Source organism: Carassius gibelio, chromosome B11, assembly GCF_023724105.1.
Source record: "Carassius gibelio isolate Cgi1373 ecotype wild population from Czech Republic chromosome B11, carGib1.2-hapl.c, whole genome shotgun sequence".
NCBI classification, from domain to species: Eukaryota; Metazoa; Chordata; class Actinopteri; order Cypriniformes; family Cyprinidae; genus Carassius; species Carassius gibelio.
Genome location: NC_068406.1, coordinates 17,887,596 through 17,914,573, shown reverse-complemented (window position 1 = coordinate 17,914,573; position 26,978 = coordinate 17,887,596). Strand labels below are relative to the sequence as shown.

The 26,978-nt window shown below is 37.9% G+C and overlaps 1 protein-coding gene across 2 annotated transcripts; it reads left to right on the top strand.

The window, feature by feature from the left end:
* Positions 1-164: 164 nt before the first annotated feature.
* On the top strand, positions 165-26,668 carry LOC127967806 (myoD family inhibitor-like). 2 transcript variants are annotated; one of them, XR_008155833.1, is made up of 6 exons: positions 165-679; positions 1,302-1,442; positions 13,281-13,424; positions 24,687-24,962; positions 25,099-25,437; positions 26,288-26,668. XR_008155833.1 is itself a non-coding variant. In XM_052568497.1 (5 exons), the coding sequence occupies exons 2-5, from the start codon at positions 1,340-1,342 to the stop codon at positions 25,350-25,352; spliced, it is 777 nt and encodes a 258-aa protein (XP_052424457.1). In that variant the 5' UTR covers positions 165-679; positions 1,302-1,339; the 3' UTR covers positions 25,353-26,668. The 2 variants fall into 2 exon arrangements, 1 of the variants encoding a protein (XP_052424457.1); XM_052568497.1 differs by having other exon boundaries at positions 25,099-26,668.
* The last annotated feature ends 310 nt before the right edge of the window (positions 26,669-26,978 follow it).

Sequence of the window (26,978 nt, the reverse complement as noted above, 5' to 3'; positions counted from 1 at the left end):
TTATGTTATGTTATATTATATTATATTATATTATATTATATTATATTATTCTTTTCTGTTTTGTATTTACGTGTTTTTGTTTATAATGTGGTCCTGGAGAGTGTAATCAGTGTAATTGTAGAGTACATGCATCTCTTGCCTGCAGGGAGTCAGTTTAATCAGCCCTCAATGTCATTTCCTGTCGAACAGTCTCGAGCTGAGTGCGCGACTGCTGCGGCTTGAGTTCTGAGCGACTGCGTGAGCTCTAACACTGGCGAGCGAACTCAAGAGTTTTCATCAATACTGGAAATTTGGGCGGAATTCAGAGGAAAAAAACTTTTAATATCCGTTTACAACTTTTAATTTCTTGGCTTTATTTAGTGTTGTGAGAGTAACGGGCTCTTTTTCTACTCTACGATGCTTTCTGTCAAGTTTTTTTGGCTCTGAGAGAGTTTGAAGACGAAGATAAATCTTTTCATGTATTAATCGCTGGAGTTAACTAACGAGATAAACTAACAAATGAGGAACAGCGAGTGTCAACATCCATGTAAATAGTAAAACAACTCAAATACTCGAAGAGAGAGATACATGAAGAGAAAGAAAAGACTTTTCCCCGCTCAACGGGACTCTTGAAAGTCTGTTTTCTGCGAGCACTAGAAGATGCATCACTGAAACAACACTGGTCCCGCTAACGTTGCAGGTAAGACGTTTGGTCAGTTTTGTTTTACATTTCAGGATTGTCTATAAAGCGAACTGTGGACACGTTCAACAGGTTTGAGTGAGTTTTAGCAGGAGCGTGCAGAGACTCGTCAGAGACAAACCAACAGAGTCATGGTGTTCTTGTGCTGCACGTGATTCATGCAAAATTCTAATATTATACTTCTCAAGTGAAGCTTTTAGTAGTTATGAGGAACTTTATCATGTCTTGAAATGCATGTTTGAAGAAGCTAAATAAGTGTTCATTTAGCACATGACATTTTAATTAAAGAAACTCTTGAAATTGCTTGTTCACCACAGGAATGCCATGGTCTGAGCATCAATATTGTTTATTTCTTTTAGTTAATAACTTGAACGTTTGCACAGGTCTATTGTATCATATCACACCCTATACTTATAGTTTCTGGCCAAGTTCTGTTTCATTGTGCCATTTTAGTTTCTTCTTCTTCTGCCAAGCATTATTTCCCAAGCCGCTGGTTGTTTTTTAAGTACTTTGGCCCACTGACGTGAGCCAAACAATAGGAGGGAAAAGCGATAGTGGGAACAAGCACAGCTGTGTGTTCGCAAGCTTTAGCCTGGTTTTCATCTGTATGTTTCTTTTGCAGGGTAATTTCTAGTCACTTGGCACCTGGCTCCAGAACAGATGTCCAAGGAGGACCACAGCCACAGTGTCAGCCCGCCCGAACTTCCAGATGGAGCCCAACTGGACAGCCAGCCCATGGAAACTCTCACCGCGCCATGTCCAGGTACTACAAACACAGCTAGCAGATCTCTGGATGTGACTTTAATATGTTTTTAATAAGTGGATCAGAAGCTTGATTTCGATCAAAGGCTACTTAGCTCCATGTGTAGCCATCATAAGCAAACTTCAGAAATGAAGGCTATATACCAAAAGGTAAAATAATTTAATTATAATGACTTCCAAGGTACATTTTTAAAGGGGGGGGTGAAATGCTATTTCATGCATACTGAGTTTTTTACACTGTTAAAGAGTTGGATTCCCATGCTAAAAATGGACAAAGTTTCAAAAATTAATTTGTACGTTTGAAGGAGTATTTTTGTTCCAAAAATACTCCTTCCAGTTTGTCACAAGTTTCGGAAAGTTTTTTTCGAGTATGGCTCTGTGTGACGTTAGATGGAGCGGAATTTCCTTATATGGGTGCTAAGGACACTTCTGCCGGAAGAGCGCGCGCTCCCGTATAGCAGAGCACTGATAGGCTGAGCACAGACATTCATTCACTGATCAGAGCGAGAGCGTCGCGAAATGTCACAGAAGTGTGTTTTTGGTTGCCAGGGCAAGACAACCCTGCACAGATTACCAAAAAAAAAAAAAACAGCATTAAGGGACCAGTGGATGGAGTTTATTTTTACAGAGCATCAACGGAGTTGTGCAAGTGTTTTTGTTTGTTCCCTGCATTTCGAAGATGCTTGTTTTACAAACAAGGCCCAGTTTGACGCCGGGTTTGCACATCGTTTATTTCTTAAGGATAGTGCAGTCCCAACGAAAAAGGGTCACGATCGTGTGTTGGAACCGCATGCGGTGAGTAAAACTGCTTAAAATATCTCCGTGTTGTTAACTTAGCTATCGGCGCGTAAGCACATCAAGTAAACAACATGCGATGTTGTCATCAAACTGCACTTTCCACATGTACAGCTTAAAAAAAAAAAAAAAAAAAAAAAAAAAGACGACATAAAGTGGAACTTAGTCATTTTCCAAAACCGCTAAGCAAATATATACAGTTTTAGTACATACCACATAGAGACGTCGTTTGCTGATGCTGCTCTTGTTAAATTTCAGCCTCTGGATCTGTGTCACAGCTTCCAGACGCTCTCAACGCAAAAGCCTACTCGCGCTCGTGATTCTTTAGCTCCGCCCACACGTCACGCCTCCAGCCTGTCGTGTTTTTCCGGGAAAAATTGGTACAGACTATCTTTCTCTTATGAATATAATAAAACTAAAGACTTTTTGGAGTTATGAAGGATGCAGTACTACTCTAGGTACTCAAGATTAACAGGATATTGAGTGAAAACGAGCATTTCACCCCCCCTTTAAACCAAATTACAAGGCAGCATCTCATGTATCATACGTGGAGATTACAGTCCCAGAATGTATTGCTTTGAGCTCATTGAAAAAAAATGGCTCCGCAACAGAAATGTTTTTTATAAATATTATTCATTCAGTACAATTATTAAAAACTCTATTTAAACATAGATATAATAAATGCAATATATATGTATAATAATGGGAGGCATGGTGTGTAACTGCTGCCAGGCATTCAAAATTAGGAGGCAGATGTCTGCTTCTCATCTGATCCTGTACTGTGGTCAGGTCCATGCGGTGCAGTGGCGATGCTGTAATGAGATGCAAATATATTAAGATGATTATGATTTTTGAACACCTTTTTAACCTATTTTAGAATAGAGATCTACAATATTAGCTGAGAAACCTCTGTAGGGAGCTACTTGATGCTGCTTTTCAAACATTTTCAAACTCTTAATTAATTTTGTTGGTGAGTCATCATTTACTCACCCACACGCTGTTCTAACCTGTATGAATAAACAGAAGATATTTTGAAGAATATTGTGAAATATTTAATTATTAAAATAATAATAATTAATAATATAAATTATATATTAACATGTAAATAATTTTTTTAATATAATTTATTCCTCTTACTGTAAAGCTGAAATTTCATCAGCCATTACTCCAGTCTGCAGTGACACACAATTCTTCAAAAAAATAATTCTAATACATGTATTACAAATCATTTATTATTATTATCCATACTGATTTTATTTTACTATTTTTTTTTTAAACTGTGAGAATCTTTTTCAGGATTTTTTCTAAAGAACATAATTTATTTGAAATAGTAACTTTACGGTAACATTTTAGTATAGGGAACAATTCTCACTTTTATCTAGTTGCTTGCCTATTATCAACATATTGGCTGTTTATTAGAACTGTACATATAAAGTATATATTCTGCATGACCATATTCTACATCCCTAATCCTACCCAATGCCTAAATGTAACAACTACCCCACTAAATATTAATAAGCAGCAAATTAGGAGTTTATCGAGGCAAAAGTCGTACTAATGGTTTGTAAATAGCAAGAATTGGACCTTAAAATAACATGTGACCAACTTTATTATCACTTTATTATCACATTATCATTAATTTAATGCATTTTTGCTGAAGAAAAGTAGTAATTTCTTTCATTTTTTTTGGTTTAGTAGTGTATGCTATAAATATATGTGTGTATATATTATAAATATAATTCACTGACTACTTATAATCTTAATAATCTTTTCACTTGCATTGGCTATTTGAGATTCCCTTCCATTTCATTTGCAGACTACTGTATGTAGGCAGCAAGGCTGCTCACTAGATTTAGAACAAAGCTAATAGGAGTAGACACTATTGTTTTTGTGCTCGGCTAGTGGAAGTCTGCAAACAGGGTTCACAGGGCTAGTGAGGCGTTTAGTGGTTTAAAGAATATGTGTTTTGCTTAGCTTTGGAATCATGCTTTGCAGTGAATGGGGTTCAGTAAGCTTTGGTTTGTCAGTAGGGCACACAGGGTCTCTGAATTGCAGGCACTTGGACATGCTCTTCAGATCCACCATACTGTCCTAGTAGCAAGGCGTCAAAGTTCCAGATTAGTCATGGTGTTCTATACAAAGGGCACTGCAGAATGTGCATGGCCTGTGTGTGGACAACCAAACTGTCTTTGGTATGGGAGTCTGTGAACATGTGTATTCATACACACAAATGTGTGTGAACAACAAGTGGCTTTGAGCACACCACCTCTGCAAACTGCCACAGTCCTCTCCACAGGAATCAGATCTGCTGGCAGAGGCCTCATAATTACTTTGGAAGAGGGCAAGTCCTGGCCCAATCCTCTATTTGAATAACAGTGCTTCAAAAACAAGTGAGCGTGTTGATTCCTGTGTGATTGCCAGAGCCAATGCACCATGGTAATCCAGCCACAATCAAAATTAGGCCACCAGGCATACATGCGATCTGCCCAATAACTGCTAATTAGATTTAGCTCTAAACTGTTCCTAATTATTTGAGGTTTTTGCCTCAACATGAAGCACATTCATTTGGGCTGTGAGGAATTCTCATCTCGGGGCGTTTAAACATTAGCTTATGGTGTTTGTTTTTGTCTAAAATTAAATGATCATTTTTGCTTTTTCAGTTTTTACAGTAAAGTCCAACAGGATCTGGACTCAGTCTAAAGAACTTTATGAAAACTCAAGCTTGCATAAGGCTGCTTGATTACGGATATGGCGCCTGTCCGAGGCTGAACACTGCCTTTATTGACTTACCTTCTTTAGCTTTAGTGCCACAGTTCAGTGTACAGGCCTGACTCACTGTGGGAGATGAAACATCCACACTAACTCCTTGCTCTCCTGAGTGCATGACTAAATCTGTTTTCACTAGAGACACTGAAGGATTTGCTATTTCAAAAATCTTTTTTTTTTTCATTAGGTTTAGAAAGAATTGAGACTAAAGGCCTTTTTGTGTTATTTAAAACTTGACAAACCGCCAGCATCTCTAATTCTGCTTGAATTTAGTTATGATTTGACGGCGATGGCAGAGTTCTGTTTGAATGTGTCCACAGACCCTGTTACAGTTTTAACATGATGTGCAAATATAAGACAAATTCATAGATATAAAGTACTGTAGATGTTGTAGACTGGAAGAGGGCAACAAATTCCTTTAATATCTGTGCATCTCATTTTCATCTGATCATTTTGCATTATCTTTCACAAAGCTGTGGTCAACAGTTATGATGGGGATGGAATGTTTTTTACATAAAACCGCAATTTAGTGGTAGACAACAATTTTTAATAATCAACTTCTTAAGAACGGTGCAATTCATTTGATCTTAGAACTACTATATAAAAAAAAATTAAAAAAAGTTTTGAATTTTCATGTTGTGATGCAAACTCTAACGCAATCCAGTAAAATACTCTAGTGTATATTATATTGGCATGTGACAGTAGTCACAGATGGGTCACTGATGTATATTCTGACACACTTGAGCTCTCTCGTTCAAATGACTTGATATTCACGCTACATAATTATTTGCAAATGCTCAGCTGGCCTTTTAAGATGTATATTTTGGCTCCTCTTTACATGTCTGGGGCAGATATCACTTGCTGGTCTCCTTTGTATGGGAAAAATTGAGATTTCATCATGTTGGATCATTGTGAAGTCTGTTTTTGATGCCTAGCCTGATGGTTTTAAGTTGCTGTCGAGATTCTCATGTGGGGGGACTCCTGCAGCTTTCGCTTCAGCCATAAATCTTTCTGTTAGAATGGCAAATTAGCAAGCATTTTTTAAGAACATTTGGATTTTTTCAAATGAGAGAGCAAGTGAGAAAGAGAGAGCGAGCACAGATCAATGCTGACCTATGAGGCAGCTGTTGGCCACTCACCACTGTGTGTTAGAAACATCCTGTTGCTGCTTTGGAGCTAGCAGAGGTGCGTGACTGTGCAAAAGTGAATGTTTTTATGTTAAAGAGAACCAGGAGACGTGGCATGTCACGCATGGAGATGCCAAGCCTTGAAATGGAGATACAGACCCCCCACTTTCTTCACACTGTTTTTTTCTCCTCGCAGAAACTTTCAAGCACAAGATATAGTGCTGTTAAATCCTCCCTAAAGCCTGTTAAATACCAGACATTTTCTTTTTTAATGAGCTTACAGTGTTTTTCCCTCTCATCTATTGTACTGGCTAAATAATCTGTGAATTTGGATAAATTCCAAAACAGTTCTTTGAAGCCCCCACCCCCCACGCGTGTTTTTACTCTTGGCCAGTTTACAAACCCAGATTAGACTCCATTGTTTCAGAGCCAAGCTTAGTGAAGATGTTACCATAGTTATCAGCATGTCTCTTCAGAGGATCAACCACAGACGATGGCTTAATTATTTTCTTTTTGCTCCCCTAATTACATCCCTGAGGGGTCATCGCTAAAAAAAAATTGTGTCAAATTCATGATGGGCTCACAAATGTGTAACAGGGGAGGATGAATGTGGGCTTTAAATGAGGCGCTCCGCTTTAATCCATCTGAGATGCTCCACTAAGTGGCACCACCTGTTTCCTGTTGCACGAAATGCTATTGCAGTGTGTTGAGTAAGATACAGAAAAAATGTGAATAAATATGGAACAGTCAGTGAGTTTATGTTTCTAGGAGCTGTGATCAAGGTTAATTGACTCAAGGGCCTGGCAAAAAACAACCACATGGATGAAATATAACTTATATGGTACACAGTTCCAGATTGTTGATCAGCAAAATAAAATAATGTGGAGGGAGATAGATTGGCTCACATCTGGTGCAGTAGGTTTTGATCTAGTCATTCCAGGGCTCTAGGCCAGGGTTCCTCAATAGGCGGCCCGCGAGAGAATAATGTTTGGCCCGTGCTAATTTCAAATAACGGGGCTTGAAAATTCAAACGCAGCATCAGAAAGCGACATTAACTTAAATCGTGTCTACACCAGATGATTGGGTGTGGCACGATGCAACAAAATACAGTAAAACGTATTATAATCATTGATGCTGTCTACACTGAATGCAGTGTGGCACGGCGCGACAAATCCACGACAGAAAACTGCTGACTCGTTCAATTTATGACGTGCTGACAGAAAGTTCAAATGATTTGCAATGCTTTGTCGCATCCAGTGTATATACGAAGTGACAGCACAAAAACATGGCAAGTGTGAAGTAAAGAAAAGTGGACACTGAAAATAGATGATTTAAATGTGAATGGACTGAACAGTTTTGAGTGAATGAGTGATACCATCTTTGTTATGGAGTTTGGTTCGCAGTGAGTTCACGGTTTTAACGTAAGTTTGGTTTAGCCTAATTTATTTTCAAGATCTGAAGTAAAATATCTATTGTTGCTTTCACTATAGGTATAAAGATCACACAAAATAATATTCAAGCTCACATTAGACACTTTCAACATTGAATAAAGCACATAATCACCTAAGATTATCGCCAAATAGAATTCTGTGTCGCTGTCAGGGGTGGTTAGGACAAAAACTACATGGAAAATATACTTTCTATTGTGTCGTGTCATGTCTGGTTGGGACATGCGGTATTTCAGTTTGACCCCCCCCCCCCAAAAAAAATTAGTCGGTCGGTGGCCCTTGGCTTGGTATTGTTGGCAGAATTTGGCCGTCGGCTAAAACTAACTGAGGAACTCTGCTCTACGCTAACACATAAGACAGTTGCCACTTCTTTTTTTTATGTTATTTTTCGAAAAACTAATATTAATATTATATATAATACAAGTATGATACAAGTTTGGTCAAATTAAAATTACTAATGCAATATTTTGAATTTGCATCAATGCAAAATTTTGTCACTTCCACGAAAAATGGTTGCAAAACCATTACAGTTTAGTTTAGAGCCCTGCATCTACACACTTCTGACCCCTTGCACACACATACTTAATACTGAATCAGATTTTAACTACAAATTAACTTATTAACTTTAACTTACAAATATGAAAGCTCATGAAAGCACAGCTTCCACTTTACCTAATCTATAGCAGCTCCCATCTTGTACTGATACATTTCACATTTGGCACATTATACAATTTAAGAGAGACAAATCTCAGTTATTATGCAGACATGATACAACACATTTGGAATCTGCCCTTGATGACCTGTTTTCACCCTCTATATCTGCATTTTAACATGAAATTAGGTGTTTATCACCTTCTTTTCTCAAAATGATCTTTCAAGTACACCAATTGTGAATTTGAGGAATGTAGCCCGCAGCGTAGTTTGATTCTGCAGCCTTACAATTCCCAATGTATCCCTAGGTTCTCTGTGCCCCATGGCCAGCACATTGTTCCAGATGCCTGCAGAGCTACAGCAGTCCTTGTCTGCCAAACCTGAAGCCGATGATAATATTAGCCCACAGCTGCATAAAATAACCTAATTTTTATGCCTTTCATTTCATCTGTACTTTTTCTTTTACCTCTCCCCCTTGCTTTTTCCATCCTCACACTGTGCTAGCACGATATCACCCTCGGTGGATTCTAAAGAGTGATGGTTTTAATTAGTCAGGGTAATGACAAGTAATTAACTCCCAACACAAGTGGCCGGTGCACTGCTCCTTTAGGCCCGCCTTCTGAGATTTCCTGATATTTAAGTGTTTTTTTTTTTTTTTTTTTTTTTTATGTTACTCAATACATTTTTCTCTAGGCACATGCTGAATAGTGAAGATGCAAATTTTAAACTTCAACTTTGCAAATCATCTTTAGATTGAAAGGGATAACATTTTCGCTGCTGCACAAGAGAAATAGTGTAATCTCTTGTATTCCATTAAAAGCTGAATTTACAGTCACCGCTGTTAGGGGAGGTCTCATCGAGTCAAAGGAGAAGTTCTGGATATCAGAGTTGGAGAAAGTTCTAATTCAAGCATGTCTCTCGCCTAGTCTTCAGTTCAGCTATTCCACTGAGACGCATGGGGGTGTGAAATTTCTTTAAGTCTCTTGTCAGTCTCTTTCTGTTTCTCTTTTGTCTGTTTCTTCTGAAAGCGCATTAGTAAGGGTTGGTGAGGACAGAGCAACTCTGCCACAAAATAAAGAAAGGCTGGGGCTTGAGGGTTGAGCGTATTTCAAAGTGTCGCTGTAAAGCCACATGGCTGCTCAATCTCTAATACCAGGCCTCATACCTGACTGCTCGAAGATTATAGAAAGTCTCAGTGTGCTCTCCCAGACCTCAGGAGTAAATAAGGCAAAACCACAGAAAGGAGAGAAAGAGATTGCGAAGAAGAGAGACACAGAGGTACATGGAGTTCTTCAGGCAGGCAGACTGACTCAGAATCAGACGTGCATGAGTGTCTTGGCCTGGTAACCGACGGATGTTATACACACCCGCAGAACATTCGTCATTCTGCACACTCTTTAAAGGTGAAGTGTGTCATTTTTTTGGATGATATACTTTTGTCCTAGTTTAATGTTAAACTCAGTGGTTGTTTGAGCATCCAAACTCATTTGCTCAAACAGTTTGTGGTGTGAATATATCTATTTGAAATATTCTTTTTGCAGTTCTGTTTAGTCAGCGGCTCTCAATTCCAGTCCTCGTGCCTCCCAGCTCTGCATATTTAGCATGTCTCTCTTTGTTAACACACCTGATTCAGATAATCAGTTCGCTAGAATGCAATAACTGTGTTCCCATTGACATGGTCCCTACATAGTGTTCATTGCTCCCTACTCCCTGAGAAGGGGAAATCGGTTGAAGTTTAGCTCACTTCGGAAAAATTCATTCACTGATATGCGCAGTGCAACGTCTTCACACGGACAAGTGTGACATCATATACCTCTGTAAATAAATGATTTAAATTCACATCTCGCACACTTCAATGCACTTTGAATGGAACATATAAGTTTGCTTTGAACTGGAATCATGGCAGAATATTCTATGATGTCCACTTCGCAGGGCGCTTACTTTCGAATAGAACAAACGTCTGAAGCCGTAAGAGAAACATACAAAATGTGCAGGGCAGCGGGGCATGAGGACTGGAATTGAGAACCACTGCTCAAACTAATTTGAATGACTTTCTTCCGTCTGTGAACACGGTAGATATTTTATAAAATAAATAAATCCCCAGTGATTTCTTTCATTCTGTAGAAAAAAGAAGTTGAAACAATACTCAAATCACCCACTTTTTTTTTTCACAGAAAACAAAAGACCGAAGATTAATGTCTTTATAATTTTTGGGTGAACTGTCTCTTTAAGAAAGAATGAGTGCCAGTGTACAGAATAACGCTGTAAAAGTTCACTGGGGTTGTACCAATAGGATGCTGATGTACATTTTTCCAAGTGTTCTTTACCACAAGACACCTCATTCCTGTTGTCGTGGGAAAAGTACTATAAAATTGAGGTGCCCCCCACCTACACAACACCGAACATTACATGTAACACCATGCCTTTCATGCCATAAAGTCTTTATGACCATTACCCACATACAATATTTGTATTCCTATGTTCTTATGTTGTTTACTGGGAAATGTATGAGCCCTGTTTATGTAAAGTTTCCACACATTTTCTGCCTCTGGGGTCCACACACATTGCATGTAGAAGTAATAGGCTATATACACCCCATAGTCCATCACATTTAGCAAAATTTATTATTATTTTTTTTTTATGTACTTGGCCAGCTCTAAAACAACTAGCATGTCTAAAGCAGTAGATCGTTAACCCAGACGTCTGATTTCGAAAGGCTTTTGCAAACGTGGCGTAATTGCTGAGATCATTAAGTGCAGGTTCTTGAAATTCCTCGCCACATAATACGGAAGGCTGAGCTGAAACTATGATGCCTGCGCAGTAAATCTCCCCTGCCTGCTGTACGCCTTGATTATGATGAGGAATTAAAGCTCTGCCTTTGATAACTGCTGGGTTCTAGTTGCTAATGCTCAGTGATCCACAGCAATGGGAGAACAGAAGGAGCGTACGCACGCTTCAGTGCCACAGCGGTATAAAAGCAGACTTCTGTTGAGCAGCGTTACTGAGGCAGGCTTCAGTGGTCTGTGTTTTAAAGCTAAAATGGTTCATAAACGTGATCCCTGTCTGTCCACAGCCCCAGCACTGCTCTCACACACACCCACATCAGCTTATAAACTCTCTGAACCCTGCAGGTTTTTCTCTTTCTTTGTCTCTGTGTTGCTTTCCTCTAATAATTGAATGTGTTTTATAAAACTGTTTTCTTGAATACTTTGATTCTGATTGGTCAGTCTTAGAATTCCGTTGTCAAATATGTTGTGCACTTACTGCTAAATCATAGACTTAGCCTTTCTTATTACCCTGTTTGTTATATATTTAATATACTAATACTTGTATTTACTTTATTAATTCGCAAAATAAATAGATTTAAGCTCACATGTTCTTTGTCGTGGTTAGAGTTTGATTTTAGCGACTTTTGCTGGTGGTATTGTGACTTTTTCTGCCCTGTCAGCAGCTGCTTCCAGATGTGGACTTACCGATTCCAGCTCCTTCATTACTACACAGGCACATACAGGATCTATGGCCCAGGGGTCTGCAAAGAACCACAAGATGCTTTGAGACCTCAGCTGGCCAAGTGTCAAGGGATATTTGTGCCGCTGACATGAAGTGTTGCAAACGAGCTGTACTTTTAATTGTCATTGAGGTTGGGGAGGAGAGAATGTTGACAATTCTGTGAGCTATGCGCTCGAGTCTGTTGTTGGAGTTTTGGTTGAGGAAATGGGGGATGGAAGCCCCTCGTGAGTCGTCTTGGTTTGCCTGCTGAGAGGTGAAAGAGTTTAGTAAAGAAAATAAATAAGAGTGTATGGTTACAGTTCTGTCAGCAGCTAGATCTGTCTGATACTGATACAGTAGGTCAAGATCCCTGTCCCTCTAACTCGGCTCTCTCCCTTTTTTTTCTCTTTCTGTCTCTCTCTTTCACCAAGGTCAAGGGATTTCATTTGTAATATAAAAACTACATGTTCAAAAGTGCATATAAAAAATATATATTTTAAACTATATATATATATATATATATATATATATATATATATATATATATATATATATATATATATATATATATATATATATAATTTTTTTTTTTTTTTTTTTAAATAGACTAGTCTGATAATTGGTCAGGAAGCTTTCTATAATCAGGTTGGCTTGGGGTTGGTTTGGCACGTTTTTAGTAGTTTAAAAATTGTTTATGAACTTTTAACTAGTTTACACTCAAAAACAGTGCAAGATGCTATGCAATGGCAAAAAGACATCCATTTGAATGTTGTTTCTGCAATGCTTTACAGATCTAAAACATTCTGAGAGGGTTTGACCTTTCAAAACTCCTAATAGCCCTTTGTGGATGGCTAATCAATTGTCGTCAATCTTGACCCTGCTAAGGTAACATCTTTAAAAAGTAATCCTCGTCAACAAAAATTATGAATATTAAGTTAAGAAAAAGGAATAGAATTCCCTTAATACAATCGCACAAAAAAGGTAGAAACTGGAGTCTGCCAAAATCCAGTAAAGCAAAACAAGGCAGAGAGTCACTAAAGGAAATAAACAGAGAGCAGTGGACTGATGGTCTACAGGAGATGCTGTATGTTTATCAGACAGCGAGTAAAGCCCAGCTGGCTTCCATTTGGGTAGGTATGGGCCAGAGGCCAGGATGGAGCAGTGCTCAGTTGCACTCAGCTCAGCTAAACACAGCGCTTCTCCTTGCTAAGGCCCAGTCCTGACCCTCTTTGATCTCATGCTGCTCTAGCCTCCTCAGACAGTCCTGTATAATTACCAGGCCACATAATAAGACCACTTGGCTCCAGCTCTAACTTATAAAACAAGCACACACAAACACATGCTGCTGACCGCATGAATGTGCTTTCTCAGATACGTGAGCACAGCGTGCATGCAAAGTGATGATCGAGCAAAATAACTTGTGCAAATATAAACCCATTTCTAAACATTGTACATTGTTGCATCAAGACACGTTAGAAATTGATATGAATGCAAAGCTCTGTGTAATCTCTGTGTAACCTTTCTTTTCTTTCTCTTTCCTCTGTTTGTGTTTTTTGGCTTCAGAAGGGAATAAAACCGGTGAGCAGACAGCACAGAATTCAAACACCCCACCCATGGAAAAGACAGGAGATGTGGAGAATGGCAGCAACAACAACAACAGCTTGTCCCAACCGGACCTCACTAGCAATCCTGGCAAAAGCATAACATGTAAGCATGAAACATTTAGACTGCATTACTGAGCAGCCCTTTACAGTTTGTTTGTACTTGTCTGTCTGTTCCATTTTTATAGAAGCAGGTGAAATGATGAGGAAATTACGACTGATGACACTGACCAGAGGGACAGAGATGTTAAGGTCACTGTTATAAAAGAATCTGGGTCATAATTAGGATTTGATCCTAAATTCTGTGCATTTCATACTATGTCGAGAGAAGAAAAAAATGGGTATTTATAAAGACAAAATCTGATGTGAACATGTTCTTATGCATATAAAAAGGACGCATACAAACATTTATTAAAATGTATTCAAGTGTAAAGACAAAAAAAATAGACACAATATATATCTAATATATTACAATATAGATTAACATTATTACATGCACAAATTAACAACTGCTTTGTAATACTAATCATAATTACCCTTTTAGCTACAATTCAGACTTTTTCTGAATATTCTGACCAAACAGAAAGAAATACTTTTTGTGAGAGATAAACTTAAGCAATAAATTGGCAGAATGTTCTTTTATGGAAGAAAGAAATCCTTCTGAGATGTAAATTCAGAATTTAGGGGAAAAGTGTCAATTGTGAAAAATAAAAAATAAATAAAAGGTTTACATGAAAAGCTTATATCTTTGTATTTGGACAGTTTTTCTCAGCTTTTTTTTTTTTTTTTTCGTAATTACATCATAAATTAATTTAACTTAAAGTCATTGCTAGTCTTGAGGTCAACAATTAACCCATGCAAGTTAATCCTCTGAAAAATAAATAAATAAATTGTTTTGGTAATCTTTAATAAAAATCGGAACATTTACTTCCGCTCTGGAACGACATTCCTTCTCTGATGACTTCAGTTTGACGGTTTGGGCAGAATATGCCTAGCCACGCCCCTCCGACCCGTTATTTAGCGAGTGAAAGAAGAGAGGAGCACAAAAATAAAACCCCAACCTCTACTCAATATTCTTTTTCAGTTGGAAATATGTCATCATACTGAAATAAAATAGCAGCAACTTCCAGTTCATATGGACTTTAAATTTAAGATGAACTGTGATTTATGAAGTAGGGTGAATTTAGGAAAATCTTTTGTCTGTTTGTTTGATGTTGTATAAGTTTGTTCCCAAATATGGGTTTGTCAGTGAAATATTTTTGTACTGCTGTATTTATAGGACATTCGAGAGACAGGAAATGATGTGGGGAATGGGATCAGGGTTTGAAGTAGCCCATTTATGAGAGCCTCATCTCAATAGCTCAAAGCAAGTGCGCTAACTACAGGGCCACGTCTCTGACTGATCTTGAACAACAAATGTTTTGGAGATGAAGCAAAGACGTGTACCGGTGCTAAGGAGTCTGTGATATGTCTGTGACTGTGTAGATATAGACTGGGTGTGTACTAGTCAGTAGGCTGTGACTAAGTCCTCTGACTAAGGGGTAGGTTGTTGATATGTGCCGTTTCTGAGTCACACAGCACCAGTACTCTCGGTTAAAGCTGACCCACCCATAACCTGAAATAACTACATGCACATTATGAGCACGTTGACTAATCACACACTCAGCTGTGTTATTTTTTATCTACAGCTCTGTTTATTAAACACATTTATAAAATGGTAGAGCAGAAATATTGCTCAATTTGATTCAATTTGGCAAGACAATGACAGAGGCTCTCATGTCAGCTGAAGTTGGTTAAGATGTGTGTAAAATGGCTCACATTTACTTTATTTAACAACCAAGATTTGATAGTTTTGGAGTTAACTGCTATTGTTGTGATGTTGCCTTGGTTACAGTGCCAGGTGAGTTATAGCACTGTGTTTTTGGCAGTCAGTGCCAGCTTACTTACTGCTCTCCAAAGCATGTATTAGCGATAGTCTTTCAGCTTACTTCACATGAAACATGGGCTTTTGGGTTTGTATGATGTCAATTTATTTGAAGTATAATAGGGCTGAGTGGTTTATATGAGCAATATAACGATTAACAGTGCGCTATGTTGTATATTGGCACGGCTATGATTCAGCTATAGGTAATCAAAGCAGTTCTATTATCAATAGAATATCACACATTCTTATCAGCCAATCAGAATCAAGCAGCAAAGAACTGTTGTATAAACCAGTAAGTATAAAAATGTGTGACCAGTAGAGATTTTGCTGTAGCATGGTAAATGTTTTCTTTAAATGTGAGGATGACCAAATATGGATGGTGCTAATGTACAGAGTAGAACATGCCTCAAAACAAGTAAATATGAGAATTTGTTCTTAAGGGATGTTGAATTTCATACTATTGCTTATGTATGGTACGAGTGTACAGTGTGAGGTATATTCTTTAAATTGATTCTATAAAACCATTTCATTTAAGTAAGGAGTTTCAGTGAAGTTAGAAAGATGTTTTTGAAAGAAGTCTCTTTGAGGGCTCGCCAAGACTGCATTTGTTTGATCAAATATTCAAAATAAGCACTGTAAAATATTTTGATTTTAAAATGACGTTTATTCATGTGATGGCAAGGGTGAATTTTCATCAGCCTTTACTCCAGGCTTCGGTGTCACATGATCCTTCAGAAATATATTTTTTTGGACTTCATATATATCTTTACTGTCACTTTTAATTAATTTAATCCATCCTTCCTGCATAAAAAAATATTAATTTATATAAATAAATAAAAATCTTACTGAATTTAAACAGAATTGTATAAAAAAATCTAAAATTTCACATTTGCATTTCAACTTAAAGGTGTGATCTGTACATTTTGCCTATTTCCACTGATAACTAAATGCAGGTTTCTTCAAAAAAGAAGTCATCAAAGCCCAGCCTTAGCCCCATTGCACTGGTGCTGGTACGGGGAAAAAAGCTGACTGTGACTTCCTGTAAGTGTTATTCCATGATGAATAAATAGATCCATGCAAGACCCCAATGAGACAGCTGTGAGCATGTTTGCACACTGTCACAGGTTATGTGAAACTTACTGAGAATAAGTAGGCTAAGGACAGGCCCTCTCTGTGTGTGTGTGGTTGGTGAGGTCGTGCTCTGGTTGTCCAGTCTGAGCCCGTGCGCTGACACATTCCAGACACCTACTGCTGCTTATTTACAGGAATAATTGTGCTGGGGCGGCTGGTACTGAGCTCTGCGGCCATTTCCTCTCTCACATTCACCTCCTCCTGGAGCCCATTACAGTTCATCTGAGCATATGACCAGCTAAATTTTATCTTGCAGGAAACCAAGGCACCGACTAAAAACAAAATTGGTTGCGGTGGTTGCAAGTACCGTGACTGGAATTCTTACGGAGACTTTGAGAGTGGAAAGGCTTGTAACATGATCTCATTGTCTCTTCACAGTCTAGCAACAGGTAATTTAGAAAAATTATGTTCACAAAAGTTAAATGGTCTTGAAGGCATGTTTTTAATAGGCATGTGGAAGGTGATCACGCTAGCCTGGTGGGTGTTGAATGCTCATATGGCAATGATTCTGAAAGCGCAGTTCATGTTTGCCCACTTCCACAAATCTGTCACACTTTAGGGTGTCATATTGTGTAGATTTGGTGTGATGGTATGACATTACCTGTCTAAAAGTTCCCAGTAATGAGCTGGCCAAGGTGCAGTGGAGACTCTCTACAGGCTGATTTGAGTAAACGCTTGGCAACAGCATCAGGGTGTTTAAGACCCCGCAAAGACCCAGCGTTCCGCGTCAGTAAGAAGAAAACATAAAAAGGAGATCATGCATCCTGCATTTCCTGGCTTGTCCCTTGCACATTTTTTAAAATGGCCATAAAAATGGCAGCGTTACTATTGCATAACAGATTAGACATGTTATGTACAAATGTACAACTCCTCAACCTCAATTTTTTCCCCTGGAAATGTGTCTCCCTTGACGCATGTGGTTTTATTTGCAGATGGACCCGTGAGATGTGCCTATTTGGGTCTCGTTAAATGTTGAACACTATTGCATCATCTGCTTTATAAGGAGTGTGCAATCCTTTATGGATCCATATGTGCTTTGAGGCAGGCGGTTGCTTATTTATCTTTTGTTTTATTAGATTTTTGCATTTATATATATATAGAAGATGTGCTTCTCGATAGTGATGTAGCAAGTTTTATTTAGTGCAGAAATCAGCAACTTTTGTTGAAAACAGAAGTGTGAAGTTTCAGCCAGGTCCAAATGCTCCAGTTCAGGGCAATGATGTCATGGATGTTGCATGCATGTCTAGACTGAATGCCTTTGACAGGCTGTGAGAGTGCAGAAAAGGCTGTTAAATTCACTTTTTACTTTGGATCAGTGTTAGTGTGAGTGAGAACTAAAAAGTGAGCGCATGGGTTCAGGTCCTCTAGCAGAGTCTGTGTTGATTTCAAGTGAAGACTGCTTTTTACAAAACCATTTCCTGGTTGCCTTTTAAAAAAAATGCTCATCATTGCTAGTCAGTGTTTTAGGGTGTAAAAAGGTTAGTACTTATGCACTTAATTCAAGGTCTGGTTAATATATTAACAGTCCTGAAAAAAACAAAAACAAAAAAACAATCTGAATATGAGACTAATTGGTCTTACGAAAGTCCTTCAGTAACGTTTACATAAGGCAAGAGATAGGTCCATCCACTGGCCTGAAATTCTCTCCTTGGCCTTGGACCACTGGATCATCTTTATTTATGTGCCATGGGATGAATTTAAAGACAATACTTTTCTCTAAAAGCCAATTAGCCTAATCTACCTATGACATCTGGTTTTAAACTCACTTTGTGATGCAATTACATAATGACTGTTATCAGTACTGGCTGTCTAGGCTGTTGTGCTTGTTCATGCGTACACTTACTCTTACACTCTTATCAACATAGAGATATTTATTTTATCAGTGTGAGATATTTATTTTATCAGTGTGTTTCCTCAGAATCGATCACATGACCTGATGATGACCGGGGAGGTCCATATACTGGAAAACGGCTTCTGAGATGGCTTGATAAAAATTGAATTTGGTCAGAGAATAGTCTCATTGCATATCCCACCTCTCTCAGTCCCATTCTGGCTCTTTCAGTGAATTATTCAGCTTCAGCAGGGCTTAAAGCTCAGTTCCTGTGTCTCACTCACATTATCTATTATCACTGTTCAGAGGGGCCGGCATCAGGGGAAATAAACGACTTAAAGGAAGAGGTGAAAATGCTGGCTTAAATTACAGTTTTAAAATTCCCTGATTAGAGTCTTCATTGCTGGAGATTGTCATTGAAATGAGCTCAGGCAGAATGGGATAAAGATTGCTTGGTCTCTCTTCTGAACCTACTGTATGCTGTATTTTTTGTTTGAGGCCACCCTGTAAAATCTGTCTCTGCTTTTCAAAGAGCCGTATCATTTATCCCTTGCCACATTTAGATGATTCTTTTTCTTTTCAGTTTTGCCGACAACAGACGTCCTTGTTTAAAAAGTAGGGGATTTCTTCTCTCTAGTGTGAAGATATGGTGCTTTTATTTTCACCATCTGTCCTACACTGGTATTCTTTAGTTATTTATTTTTGTTCCTGAAGCTGTCACATGTTTGTGTTTTCATTTTGTATTAATGAAAAAATGCTGACTCACTGGCTTCTGTGGCCCTGCGGGTTTTAAACAGAAGGTAGTGTAACTCACGGCTGTTTGAGGCAGTGGGGGACTTTAAATGAGGTGTTACGGGAAGCCTGGGGCCCTGGGCAGGGAATTTAAGATGAGATAATGCAGTTGACGTCTGGGCGTCTCAGGGGCCCAGAGAGGCGCGTGTATAGTGGGTCCCGAATGGTTCTGCAAACCTAGAGAAACTCGACATCTCAGGGCTGAATTGTGCATTTTTGACAGAATGGCCGATGCTGAAAGCTGCTGATCCATGTGCTCCATGGATGATTTAGGAAAATATATAATTCTTTTTTTTTTTCTTTTTTTTTTACAAGCAACCTGAAGATGATTCACCCATTGTCTGATTGTCCCCACCCACAGATGATTGCAGACTGGAGTGTAATGCACCAATGTAATATTATTTAGCAACAGAAGACTTTTTTTTCATTCAAAGCTGAGAGACCTTTAGTAAAGCCTCTTCTAAAGAGAACCTCAGTGATTTACTTCCTGTCATTTGTCATCAGTTTCACATCCACATCCATTTCTTTACACACTCATTCTGTTCACCTCTCCCTTTTTTCAGTTTTTTTTTTTTTGGTTTTTGGGAGCATAGTAAATGAAAGCCGATTCAATTGATAGCAGTTGGATACCCAGTCTCATTCAGTATCATATATGTATATACATTTTGTTCTGGATATGAGAACACAAGACGTGTCATAGTTTTGCCCTCTGATTTTCAGCAGAGAAACTTCTGGCTTCTGTAGAAATTTCTGTCTTTCTGGCGGATGCCCAGGAGACCGACTGACGCTGCCTGTTTACTGCCCTAAACACAAATGCGCACAAACAAAGTAACATCGCCGAGTCAAATACCTCATCCAAAAACTGCAGCACAGGATAACACAAATATGCCCCAGTGTTATTGTGGATTCAAATCCTGACCACCAACATTCCAAAAAAATGCCCAGTGGTCTTTAAATATGTTTACACCCTTTAACCGCGTGTGCACTTTTATTTAGGTCAAAAAAGTTTGAAATGCTGTGGGTGTAACTCAAGCAGTGTACAATACAGTGCTGTTCTGAGAACCACTAATGCATCTATTTAGCCTTGAAATAGGCACTCTGAAAGCAAGTTTGGATGAGTCAAAGTGAAAACAAACTGTTTCTTAAGAGAATATGTCAGGACATAAGTTTTAATCTTTCTTGAAAATGTTTGATTTTTCTTTGGCTTGATTTGAAAATCCATTGTGTTATTGTCTTAACAAGTATAATTTTTCATCTTCTTGAAGAGTCACTCTGTGTAAAGACTCTTAAAAAATTCTTACCCTTACAAAAGAGTGGAACTTTCATTTCATACAGTAGCGTTCATTGAGTGGCATTCACACTTAAATGCATTTATGCATTGTTATAGGAGCACTTGATTTTTAGTGTCTATTGTTTATAAATATATATATACAGTACAGACCAAAAGTTTGGAAACATTACTATTTTTAATGTTTTGGAAAAGTTTCTTCTGCTCATCAAGCCTGCATTTATTTATTTGATCAAAAATACAGAAAAAAAATAATATTGTGATATATTTTTACAATTTAAAATAATTGTTTTTAAATTTATTATACTTTAAATTATCATTTATTTCTGTGATGCAAAGCTGAATTTTTAGGATCATTATCTCATGATCCTTTAGAAATCATTGTAATATGATGATTCATTATCAAAGTTGGAAACAGTTCTGCTGCTTAATAATTTTTCAGAACATGTGATACTTTTTTAGGATTCTTTGAAAAAACACTCATTTCCAACACTCATAATAAATCAGAATATTAGAATGATTTCTAAATGATCATGTGATAGACTGGATGTTACATGTGACACTGAAGGCTGGAGTAATGATGCTGAAAATTCAGCTTTGCATCACAGTAATAAATTATTTTTTTAAGTATATTCAAATAGAAAACTATTATTTTAAGTTGTAATAATATTTCACAATATTACTGTTTTTTCTGTATTTTTGATCAAATAAATGCAGGCTTGATGAGCAGAAGAAACTTCTTTCAAAAAACATTAAAAATAGTAATATTTCCAAACTTTTGGTCTGTATATATATACATTGATTTCCCCATACTTCTGAATGGTAGTGTATATTGTAGATGCCGGACCCCAGTTGTGCTTTGAACCTCTCCAGCAGTTGGTGGTGATGTAGATTAATTAGAAATATTTCAGGTTTACTCTCTTTGTCTCTGTTTATGAAAGAATCAAAAAGAATCACACATCATAGCCTCAAATGTCAGATGTAAATCCATGGTGAACTGTAACTGTTTCTGAAGGGCTGATCCTTCAACTAGAGCTGGCAAGCTCAAGATCATACACATTAAAGCCTGGCAAACAACGGGGGTGGAAGTTCATTATAAACACCCCGCCATTCCTACACAGAACATATGGACTCAAGGGTGATGTTTACCTGCTTGAAAGAAAGAACTGCTTTCGCTTCTGAAGAAATGCTGGCTTTTATTCTTTTCATAGACTACATGACATTTAATGCACTTCATATGAAGTTATCTTTTTACTTTTTCTTCTTCTTTATTACAAACCGAACAGCTGAAGTAATGTTTGAAATGGAAAAATATCCAGTCAGAGTGAATTTGCTTGTGGTCTGACCTCGGCCAGGCTCCAGCACCAGCACACTGTGGACATGTGTCCTCAGCCATTATCTAATGTAGCTGATGCCAGTTCTGTCTTCTAGACATTCGAGCGTCAGACTCTGTGAATAGAACAAGGTGTGTTTGTGTATGTTTTTCCTGGACTCTATCAAGTCCACATCCCTCCGCATGGGCACCAGACATCTTCCTATGAACTCTGGCTCTCTTAATATTCCCTTCAGTCGTTTCTCATATGAAACATGCGTTAAGGTCAAGAAAATGTTTAGTGCAGCAATATGATGGGATTAAACACTATAATCATTCACAAAAAAATATCACAAAACATCTCACGTAAAAGGTCCATTTAGCCTCTCTCTGATTTGGGGGTTTATTTCCTTTGGCTCTGAAGGTCTGCATTTCACATAGTTTTTCATTCTTCCAGAATAATTAGTCTTTTGCGGTGCTCAAGAGTAAAATATACGAAGTGGTGTAGACCGCTTGCCAAAGTCAACTCCACGAGCAGTTTGTGGAGGAACACTAGAACATTTGTAGGCTGTAAACTCACAGGGAGACGGTGTCTGAACTTCAGAACGCCAAACGTTTGGCCTCATCCTCACACCCAATGCAGAAAACACTGACGTTGTAATTATAACCTTAGTCGTAACTTCTCTTCGAACGCCTCTTTGTTTGTTTTCATTACCCTGATCAGACTGCACTGTGGCGTATCGTTGTGCGCACTCTTTTGTTTTCGATGACAGCCTACTTGGATTGTGGTCTGCTTTTCAAACAGTTGTCCACCATACAGCGCCCAGATTCAAGAGCTTAATTGAGTATTTGTTTAATCAGTGCCTGTGCCCGAAACAAAGCACTTATTTTTAATTAGAGCCGAAAAATGTTTCTGACTTTTACTAGACATTCAAATTAAAGAGAGAGGCTGAATTCAGAAAGTTTACAGATATCATATTTTCCAGAAGATAAGTTTCACCTGGTTGTGCCATTGTATTATTACTATGTTCAGAAATAATGTCAAATGCCAATAATTTTAAGAACACGACAGGAATGGTCATTATAAGTATGACAAATATGAAACAAATATGAAATATAATGGCATTCAGTATGAACAGCATTTATCAGAGGTGTAAACAAATACATTTCAAATAAAACTTCCAGCATGTGGGAAATATGCTGTACAAATAAACTTGGGTTCATGCACCACTTCCATTTATCTCTCATTAATTCAATTATATAGGTCACTTTGGATTATGTTTCAGAGGCAGAAAATAAATTACTGACTCGTATTGCGTGTATTTTAAAGCCATCCTCTACTGTAAAATCACTAGTATTTGGACCTCTAGACATCTGCAGTTTTATTTATTTTTCATTTTTGAGGCACACAGTAATGTGCTTGATTTGTGTATGCGGTCTTGTCATTTGCTCTCTGTGGCAAACGAAGCATAGCAGTGATCTCATGTTGTTTGTTTGTTCCTTTGTGTACTCTTCCTGCAACTCTCAAGCAATAATATGCAAATCCATTCTGGTCTCTTGATCTCGGTTTATTAATTCCGGTTTCTTTTGTTTGTTTGCTTGTCTGTTTGTTTTGGACTCTTTCGCTTTGGTCCTTTGAAGCTGGTTGCAGGGAAAGCCATCATACTGAAACGATACACAACCAAAAATGAAAGGAAACATTATGAGTAAACAAACAGATGTACATGATAGAGTAACAAAGACCGTAAATCTGAAATAATGAACCGTATCATTGTGTCTAGTCATAGTCAACAGTTTAGACCCCACATTTACTGCCGACCAGCAAGCAGCAAGCGGATATTGTAAACACATGTGCTTTTCCCGTCAGGACCCCTGTCCCTACTGAATGCTGAAGGCTCTTTCCCAGAAACAAACTCTACATTGGCATAAATCTCAGTCAGACTTGCCCTTGTTTCCTCCTGTGGTTGACCTGTTGAAATCACTAGGACTGGGAGATAAATTGACTTGCTGGTTTTGTTGGTGATTTATAAAATTAAGCAATATGTGCTTTTTATATACTCATTAAGTTTCCTAAAACCTCGTTAGACAAGTTTTGTGATCTGACAGATGTTTTAATAGTCTCTAAATTTAAAGTAATTTAAAGTTCAAACTTTTCTATTAATTAAGAATTTATCTTCAACAATTTATAACTCAATATATATATATATGTATGTCCTAATATTTTTAATAATAACAATAAAAATAAATTAATATAATATATAATCAGTTAAATGTTTTATAAATACTGTAAAGTTAATGTTAAAATATGTTAAAAGTTCAGAAATATTGAGATATTTTACACACAACTTTTTAAAATCATAATAATAAATATAAATTAATAGTTCTTCAGTAACAATGTATTAGAATGACCAAAATAAACACAATAAATTAGAAAATTGAATTTAACAATAAATTAAATTAAATAATAATAATGTATTATGGTTTCCAAAATTAGGCAAAACAGCTGTTTTCAACTCTGATAACAGTAAATATTTTTGACCAATAAATCAGCATATCGGAATGATTTCTGATAGATCACGTGACCCTGAAGAGTAATGGCTTCTGAAAATTGCTTTGCCATCACAGGATTAATTACTGTTGTTACTTTATGCTGTGTGTGTGTGTGTATATATATATATATATACACACACACACACACACACACACACTGTGTATTCTATATAACTTTTTATATAAGATTTGCCATGAAGACCTAATTACAAAAAAATTGTAGCACATACCTCTCCCTTTCTGTACAGTGGGATGTTTAAGTAAAGTTCTTGGGTATTACACAAGAATCTGCCCGGGGCCCTTTTCTGGAAGTTGATTGGTCCACGTGAGGAAACGGCTAATTCCATTAGAAGAAACAAGATGCTAACTAAGTTTACTAGCCACAAATATGCAGCTGCTGTTTTTTTTTTTTTTTTTTTTTTTTACACATCCTCAGGCTGCAAATTGAGAATAATTACACAGCAGCAAAAAAAAAAAGCTGATATAAAACCCAGCTGCAACTTTGCTCACCTTTTTGTTTGTTCTCTCTCTCTCTCTCAGATCAACCTCAGGCGCGGTCTACACCCATACACCCCACGCTACCTAACTCAGCCGAATCGGCGGCGCTGCTGAGGAGGGACAGCAAGCCACGCAGCAATGGGGTCAGGAAAGGAACCTTTACACGAGCCGCCTCGTCAACCTCCTCGTCTTCATCCACAGCCCATAAAAACCCCAAGAAACTGCAGTCGAACCCATCCATCAACAGTCAGAGCAGCAAGAGGAGCAAAGGAAGCTCCAAATCCAACAGCTCCCAGATCCCCACAGAGGCCCAGGATGGTGAGTCAGACCTCACTGCACATTAGCCCTCATTGTTTTTACACACTTTTTCATTTTAAGGAAGTTTGATGAACACAGATAAACCTCTCTAGCCAATGACGTTTTAGTTGTTACTAACTATCTGTGCTTCTTCCAGATTGCTGCGTCCACTGCATCTTGGCCTGTCTGTTCTGCGAGTTCCTCACACTGTGCAACATCGTGCTGGACTGTGCCACATGTGGCTCCTGCGCATCAGACGACTCGTGCTTCTGCTGCTGCTGCGCTTCAGAGGAATGTGGCGACTGCGACCTGCCCTGTGACATGGACTGCGGCATCATCGATGCGTGCTGCGAGTCTGCAGACTGTCTGGAGATCTGCATGGAGTGCTGCGGGCTGTGCTTCTCCTCCTGAGACTCCTGTAGGGGGCGCTGCCTCTTTCACTGATTTGGGACCTGAGAAGAAATAAGCAAAGAAAGACATCCGATGATCTGGAGTTGTGAGTTAGCTTTCTTTTGAACTGTCTTGCTAGGAGAAGGTTTAGTCATCCCACACTAGTGGTGTTATCCTGCAGTCATCTTTATACTTATGAACTCTTTCTGGGCTGGTTTCCGCTTAAAATCTTTTGTTGAGTCTGCACTGGCATGAAGCTGAACACAAATACATCCAAAAGACTTAAGAGGCCACTGAGAAAAGCCAAAAAACGTTCAAAAATGTCAGTGTTTGTTAGTTATTTCAAATCGCCTTGGTGCCAAACTTTTGATTAATGCACAATCCAAAGCTATCCAGTGGTTTAAGGATTTCGCAATGATGCACACCATAAAAGAGCTTGAATTGCAATTCAGACCTGTTGTGTCCTAAAAAGGAATACATATCCAAAGATCACATACACAATAAGAAATCAAATCCTAAATATCACCTCTCCATACGCACACTTACTGTAGTACACTGGTGTAGTCCTTGGAGGATTACAAAAGCCATAAACTGTGAGTGTGAAACGTGTATGCGAGTGGGTGAAAGACATATGACGTATTTAATATATGGTGCCATACTACAGTTATATCCTAGATTGTATATAAACGTGAAAAGAATCCTGTCACTCTCTACATTTGGTCCTGTGATGCTCTTATTGTCACTCTTTCACTCAATCTTCTTACATACTGGAATATTATACTGTAAGCGGTTGTGAATTGCTCCGTATCTTTTCCAATGTGAAATATCTGTTTCGCAATTCCAATACTTTCCATTTAAATCAGTTGTGTGTCGATCTAAATGTTAAATGTATGTATATACCTATTATTTTAGCAGTATTATTTTATCCTTTCTTAATTATTATTTTTTTTAAACAGGATTCCTTACTGTCTAGTGTCTACATCTAGAGCAGCACATGACTTCAACACCCCATAATCCAAACCATAAACTGTACATAATCATCTCACAGAATGATGGTGAATAGCAGTGCATTGATTTCAATTGTTTACATTTTAAGGACACATCTCTATTCTGACTTGGAGGATATGTTTTTAACTGGACAAGACTGTGCAGCAATGGAATAAAAGAATAGGATTAAAGAAATCTATTACTGTTATATTTGGTGTCTTTTATAGCAAAGAGTTCAAACCCCAAAATATATCCAAGGCAGCGGTTTGCGTTATTTAAATTTAGCTGAATCTTATTTTATGATGAATTAAAATGTTCAAAAACGTAAAAATAAAGATGTACAACATTAAGCTGTCACCATATTTTTGAGTTTAATTACAACACAAGTACCAGAAGTACATAAAATTGGGAAAAAAAGGAGCTTTGGAGTCAACGAGGTTGAGAACCACTGTTCTAAGGTCCTTTCATGCTGGAAAATACATTTGTTCTCTAAACAGCGTCTGCTTCATTTGCTCATAACTGAATCACATCATCCACACTGGCATCTTGTTAGCATTTGTTACGCATAATCCTCATATTTTCATCTTATTTTGCAATAGTTGTGTGTTAAAGACTGCTGTTTGGACAGGCATCGCCTCCAACCTCATTTATGTTGCCCAA

Coding starts and splice junctions, on each gene's coding strand:
- LOC127967806 (XM_052568497.1), top strand. CDS start 1,340: ATGTCCAAGGAGGACCACAGCCACAGTGTCAGCCCGCCCGAACTTCCA. Junction 1,443..13,280: donor TCTCACCGCGCCATGTCCAG/GTACTACAAACA, acceptor TTTTGGCTTCAG/AAGGGAATAAAACCGGTGAG. Junction 24,963..25,098: donor CCCCACAGAGGCCCAGGATG/GTGAGTCAGACC, acceptor TGCTTCTTCCAG/ATTGCTGCGTCCACTGCATC.